This window comes from Lygodium microphyllum, chromosome 8 (genome assembly GCF_053477565.2).
Source record: "Lygodium microphyllum isolate KBCC chromosome 8, Lygodium_microphyllum_v1.1.10, whole genome shotgun sequence".
NCBI classification, from domain to species: domain Eukaryota; kingdom Viridiplantae; phylum Streptophyta; class Polypodiopsida; order Schizaeales; family Lygodiaceae; genus Lygodium; species Lygodium microphyllum.
The window spans coordinates 39,781,687-39,787,686 of record NC_141142.1 but is presented as its reverse complement, the minus strand read 5'-3'; the positions used below and the strand labels follow the sequence as shown (position 1 = coordinate 39,787,686).

The following is a 6,000-nucleotide window of genomic DNA, read 5'->3' as shown; positions in this document are numbered from 1 at the left end:
GCAGGCGCAGGTAGCAAGAGGATGGCCTGGCTATGGCAACCACTGGGGAAGCTGGGTGGACAGGCACCTGGCACAGGCGCAGGTAGCAGCGTCACAGGCCAGGACCGGCGCATGCAGGAAGCGAGAGGCACGCACAGGAAGTGGATGGCCCCCCTTGCTGGCATCATTTGCTAAAGGAGGGCGATTTCCTTGTTGCTGTTAAGGTTCCAATAATACATTTTTCTCATACCAGTAGATCATACAGTTGTCTTTTCATCCCTGGCTGTAGCAAGCTGTTGTTTAATATTCCCAGGCTTTCGTAACCTGGATTCTCAACATGACCAAGAAATAAACTAAGTGTAAAGGACTTCCATTAGGGAGGACTAGAGCCACTAAGGAAAACATAGGAGTCACTCCCTATGGCAATCTAGGGATTCCAATTCTCAACCTCAAAGTTGAGTTATTGACATTTATGGTAATTTCATAAAGTGTGTTCAGTCAAGGAGCTGAAATGACATATGAGAAGCTCCAGCGACCAGATATATCATTTATATGTCTGCATATATGTTTGGACTTGCACATAGATTTTTGACTAGCTGAAATGTTGAAGTAGCTATCAAGTCTCATGACCCTGATCACAATACACATCCCATCTGCCCAAACATAGAACTTGAATAACTGCATCTCACAAATGCTCCAAACCTAAATTGCACCAGTAAGGAAGACTATCTGTATACATCCCAATAGATCCCATCAAGGGTGCAAAATTAGTGTGTTAAGAATGTGAACCTGGATATATGCCTACCTAAATTTACATCTATCTTCATCAAACTGTTTGATAACACAGCCACTATCCAGAAGCCTTGGGAAAAGTTTCTTGGAGCTCACAATTTCACCCTCCTTCAGAACCATGGCTACATTATCAGGACTCAGCATAGTAAGGATGTTGCTTACTGGATTTTTCTCCAAAACAAGCAGATCTCCAAATGCACCTTCTGCAATAACCCCTATTTTACCCTCCATATCAAAGAGCTTAGCACATGTTGAAGTGGCAGACCTCAATATAGATGCCCCTGTTTGAACCCTAGACCTTAGTTCAAATTCTTCGAGTTGATAATCCTGCATGTCCCCGAGAAGGTCTGTTCCGAAGCAGATATTAACACCTTTTTCATCAGCCAATGCTAATGCTTCTAGCCCACGAGTTAGGAGGTCCCCTACCTACAAAAATATTGGCCTAAGTGTAATCTCAAGTAGATTGTAATAGCTATTCACAAAAGCAGGCAACTGTGACATACAATTCTAAAGTGCTAGAAACTGTAAGGCTAATCGAGCATGAACAGTAAGATGCCCAGAAATTTACCTTGTTCACTGTTTCCTTGGACATGCCAGCAGCCTCTCCATTTCGTGAGATTCGATCATAGGTTACAAGAGTTGGAACAAGAAAAGCATTTTTACTCTTCATCAACTCCAGACATTCACCATCCAGAAACTACATGCAAACTTCCAATTAAATGATTGCATCATTCTCAAAGAGAGGGCCAACTATTTCCAGACAATATAACATGGACCAATATAAGTACAGCTTACATTGCCATGCTCAATGCTCCGAACACCCAAGTTCAAAACTCGTTTTATAGCAGGTGCAGTGTATGCATGGGCACAAACATATGTTCCAACATTAGTAGCCTCTTCTACAACTGCAGATATCTCTTCAGCAGAAAACTGCAAGAACATCAAGCAACATTTCAGCTAAAAAAACTGTTCACAATTTTCCTTCAGCTGTTGACCCACCTTCCATCAATCTGGGCCATCTCCCATCAGGGAGTAGACCAAGTACACTTGACCTACCTGTAAATTACTCAAACGATCAGTTGGGGAAGATACACCTCCAGATGCCATGATTTTTAATTGATGAGCACCTTTCCGCAGCTCATCTCGGGCCGCTCTTCGCACCTCTGACACTCCATCACAAATACGGCCAAGATTAATTGAGCCTCTTGCACAACCGCATCCACATATCTTATCTTCCCATGGCATACGGAGATCCCCATGACCACCCGTCTGTGAGAGGGCCAACCCACTGAAAAGAATGCGTGGACCAGAAATTGATCCTTCCTCCACTGCCTGCAGTGTTAGGGAACTGTTGATTAAAAACTAGTTATTGATGTGAATGGCATACTTCTCAGCAGTAACCAGGTTCATTTAACAGAGAGAAGATTGTTGTTGCCCTTCTAGAGTCGGGCAACATCACAAGAGTTTCTTTCAAAGAATTAAAAAGGTCCTATTTTGTTCCAGAAATTTGTAATCATCAGAGAAGATGCTTAGTTTTGAACAAATAGAGACCTAAAATTTGTGTGTAATAAAATCTGGAATTCATCAATAAATTCTCATCCTTACTAGGAATCCAGATCGCATGAATACAGAAGAGCTGGGCTAATCAATTATTTTTGAACCCTTAAGTCAACAACTTGTTACTTTGGACATGCGTAAAGTCCAATTTTCCCCTCTTTAAAAGAATATAAATGTTAGAAGAATGTGTCTCATAAGTAAGAAAGGTTGAAAATGGTTCACACATTCAAACCTGTATAAAACGGGTTCCTATGAAACATCACTGGTGATAACCTACCTTTGGGATTAGGTTAATTAGAGCTTTAGTTAACAAAATTTATTTCCCCTCTCCACATAAAGAAAAGATTGGCCTTTTCCTTGAGAAAAGGTTCTTCATATTTGTCTTCATATTTCCCATCTCCACAAATAATTGGCATTCAATAACACCTCTCATGATGTTAAACTAAAGAAGGTGTATTAACATTAAACCTTTCCCAAAGCTCATTAAACTGCTTCAAAACTCAAATGCACAAGATTGCTTCAAGTGTTCCACCAGCTTTCTCATCGAATAAGAGCCTTTCTTATCACTCAGGAAAGCTTCACAAACAAAAGCAGGTGCCAGGGAAGAAGATGGACTCTTCAAGTGTCCCACAAGCTAACCCATACACTTTCGTTTGTTCCACCTCTATGAATAGAGAATGTGCTAAGCCACTTGCATCTCGGTTCATTAGTCTTCCAGTCAATACTCAGGTTGCTACCATCATCTCCTTCAGCCTCCATGACTGCTTCAGCACCTGTCCAACACTCTCCAGCTGCTGCCACGATCATACACGTGTGGAAGACTGCTGTTTTTGCTGTTCATGAAGGCATATCTGTTGTCCAGCTTCTGTAGGCTATCCACTGCTATGTGTGCTTCATTCTAGAGCTGCCTTGCTTGGTATTCATCTCTGCTCAACTTGTGGTTACTGCACTCAGGATCCATCTCCATAGAATGATGCACTCCGACACCTCCCTCAGCCCGCTCCCACAACATCGATTGTTGATTGCCCTGACTTTGAGCACTACGTACATTCATTCTTTATTCAGCACCCATTATTTATCCAGTTTCATCTTCACTCTTCCTTATTCCGAGTTTTGAAAAACTTTTGTCTAAATTATTGTGTTTCAGTCATGTTTGTACATTCTATGTTTTCTCAATGAAAAACCTAGCATATCTTCACATGGTATCAGAGTCAATGCTCTACTAAAGAGTATCCTATGCCTATCGTGAAGGCTTGGTTTGTGCAAGATACACGAGTGACACGTACCCAACTCACAATAACGAAGACAGATGCAAACCAAGTATATCCAAGATCCACTACATAACTGAGCTGTCCATCGCTCAGGGAGTGAAGATGCAACCTCCCCCTAGAGCATCATGTAATACTCTAGACCTATACTATCCTGAACTTGAAAGAGCTCCACCCACTATCAGCTCCAACCAAAGCTCGTTGAGGTAGAGTGCAACACTAAGGATGATCTACCAAGTCACCCTCCTCCATCCATTTGCATCTATCAATAAGTGAAACAATATTGAAACTTCACCAAGAAGTACATGAGAACTTTAACTATTCACTTGCCCCAAAACATACACTAAGTTCAAGGCACTTTTACTTTTGGATCACAAAGATCCTTGGAACTTTCACATTGTTGCAATTCTAAGTTAACCAGCATGAAATATTGCATCCAACTAACTAGCCTTTCCTATGTACTTCACATGTTAGGAGCACCAAATGCATTACAAAACACGTTTGCATACTTTGTACCATTGCAATGTGACTGTGCATGGGAATTTGCATACACAAAGCATACCTAGATACATGTTCCCATGGATTCCAAGCGTGACTAGTTGCATTTTCCTCATGACCAACACTATATAGAGCACTTGCATAACCAATATTAATACCATGAATCCCAAACACTGTGTTGCATATATGCATTGCCAAACATGCTACCTTGTGTCCCACGCATCATGCTAACATTACTATATATAGGATTTTGTATCCCACTTGCCCTACCCAAATACACTAGCCCTTGCATACCATGCATACGTGGCTACATACCAAATTCATTGGGTCCTTGCACCTCCATGGCTTAAGCATCACAAGCCACTGCTTGAAACACCCAACCACCACCAAAATACCCCGGGAGAACTGCATTGGTATGCATGCCTTGCTGTCGAAAAGAGCATTGGATTGCCACTTCAAGTTGGCCTTGCATATACATCAACTGTCTCAATGGCATCATTTGTTTATACTCATTACCCACATTTGGAACATCATCTTGCTACATTGGCTCTTCTTCAGTACATCTTGCTGTCCCAAGCTCTTGAAGTTGATTTCCTCTTCTTGCCTTTGTTGCCTTCCTTCGCGGAGTTCAACAAGCACGTAAACCAAGGATCATTTGCTAATTATGCAAGCATTTCAGCAGTTGTCCTTAGCTGATCCTTAAATTGGTCATCAAATTCCTCTTCCTCTTGCTAGTCATCAACTTCAAGAGAACTAGAATGACCCACATTTTGGTCTACACCAACATTATCAGACTGCTACCCATGCTAAGTGCCTGTGAATTTTTTAAACTCTGAGAGATATCACTGCTTGATCCCATCTCATTGTATGAACACATTCTTGCTATAATGCTCATTTTAATGCAATTTCAGCACTAAACTTCTAAAGCAATGCTTCTAATTTTCAATCAAGTGCCACAAGCCCACCAATTCAAGGGAATTGATGGTAACCCATCAATGGAACCATGAAATCAGTCAATCCTCTTGAGAATGGGTGGTAATGATACTAACTACAACAAGCATAAAATTCACAAAAACTGAAAGTTCAAATGTTACCAATTAATCTTGGATAGTAGACTCCCAATCGGCTCCAAAACTAGCAACCCTTGCAGTGTTTCTTAGTTTCTATTAATATTGGATGAAGTATGCTAAGATTTGGCTCCAATCTCCTTCAATTTTCAATATCTCTTGATCTAACACAAGATTGGCCTCCAATTGATCCTTGGCTAGTCAAATCTAGCTCGAAATTCAACTGTGGCTGGCTAACCTCTTGAATTCTTTGAAATTTCCCAAACTTCGGCAACTAAATTCAAGTGCCAGGCCTTCATTTTCTGAGCATGGGATCCAACCTGGCTGTTAAACCCTAATTTCTACTATAAATTAGGGTTTACTGTAGCAAAGATACAATTGCTCTTCACCAAGGCTTGAAAATGGTTGAGAAGTACTAAGGGATTCCTTGTAGAGGAGAGAGAAATCTCTGACTTCTTTCGTGAGAAAGTTCTCAATTTTGTTACTACCCTGCAAGAAATGCCTAAATGTCTACAAGCCACCATCAACAAGAGCCCCACATGTAGTTACTTGCCCCTCTAGTCCCAAATTGTTGTCCCTTACCTGTAGTAAGCCTACAAGGGCTGTCGACTATCTCCAATGGCCTCCTAATCAACTAGTGGCAACTCTTTACCCATTTCCAATGACTAGGTTGATCATCAATGGTAGGAAAATTGCAACAGCAGCTCTCTCTCTCTCTCCCTCTCCCAACCTCCGCATTGCTTCATTTCTAGCATTTTCAACTCGCTGTCAACAATTTCTGGCAATTTTTGACTAGTTTATCTTCATTTTTAGTTACACTACATGTGAACTCTCATTTT

The 6,000-nt window shown here is 41.1% G+C and overlaps 1 protein-coding gene across 2 annotated transcripts in view; it reads right to left on the bottom strand.

The window, feature by feature from the left end:
• Positions 1-215: 215 nt before the first annotated feature.
• Positions 216-6,000, bottom strand: part of LOC148032183 (uncharacterized protein YJL213W-like) — a 63,816-nt gene continuing 58,031 nt past the window's right edge. Inside the window, exons 4-7 of one of the 2 annotated variants that reach the window (XM_087682812.1) lie at positions 1,828-2,103; positions 1,567-1,701; positions 1,340-1,468; positions 216-1,197 (exon numbers count right to left, since the gene is read on the bottom strand). In XM_087682812.1, coding sequence (XP_087538938.1) covers positions 781-1,197; positions 1,340-1,468; positions 1,567-1,701; positions 1,828-2,103 — 957 coding nt within the window. In that variant the 3' untranslated portion in view covers positions 216-780. The remainder of the gene's footprint in view (positions 1,198-1,339; positions 1,469-1,566; positions 1,702-1,827; positions 2,104-6,000) is intronic. The other variant, XM_087682811.1, reaches the window with a different exon arrangement.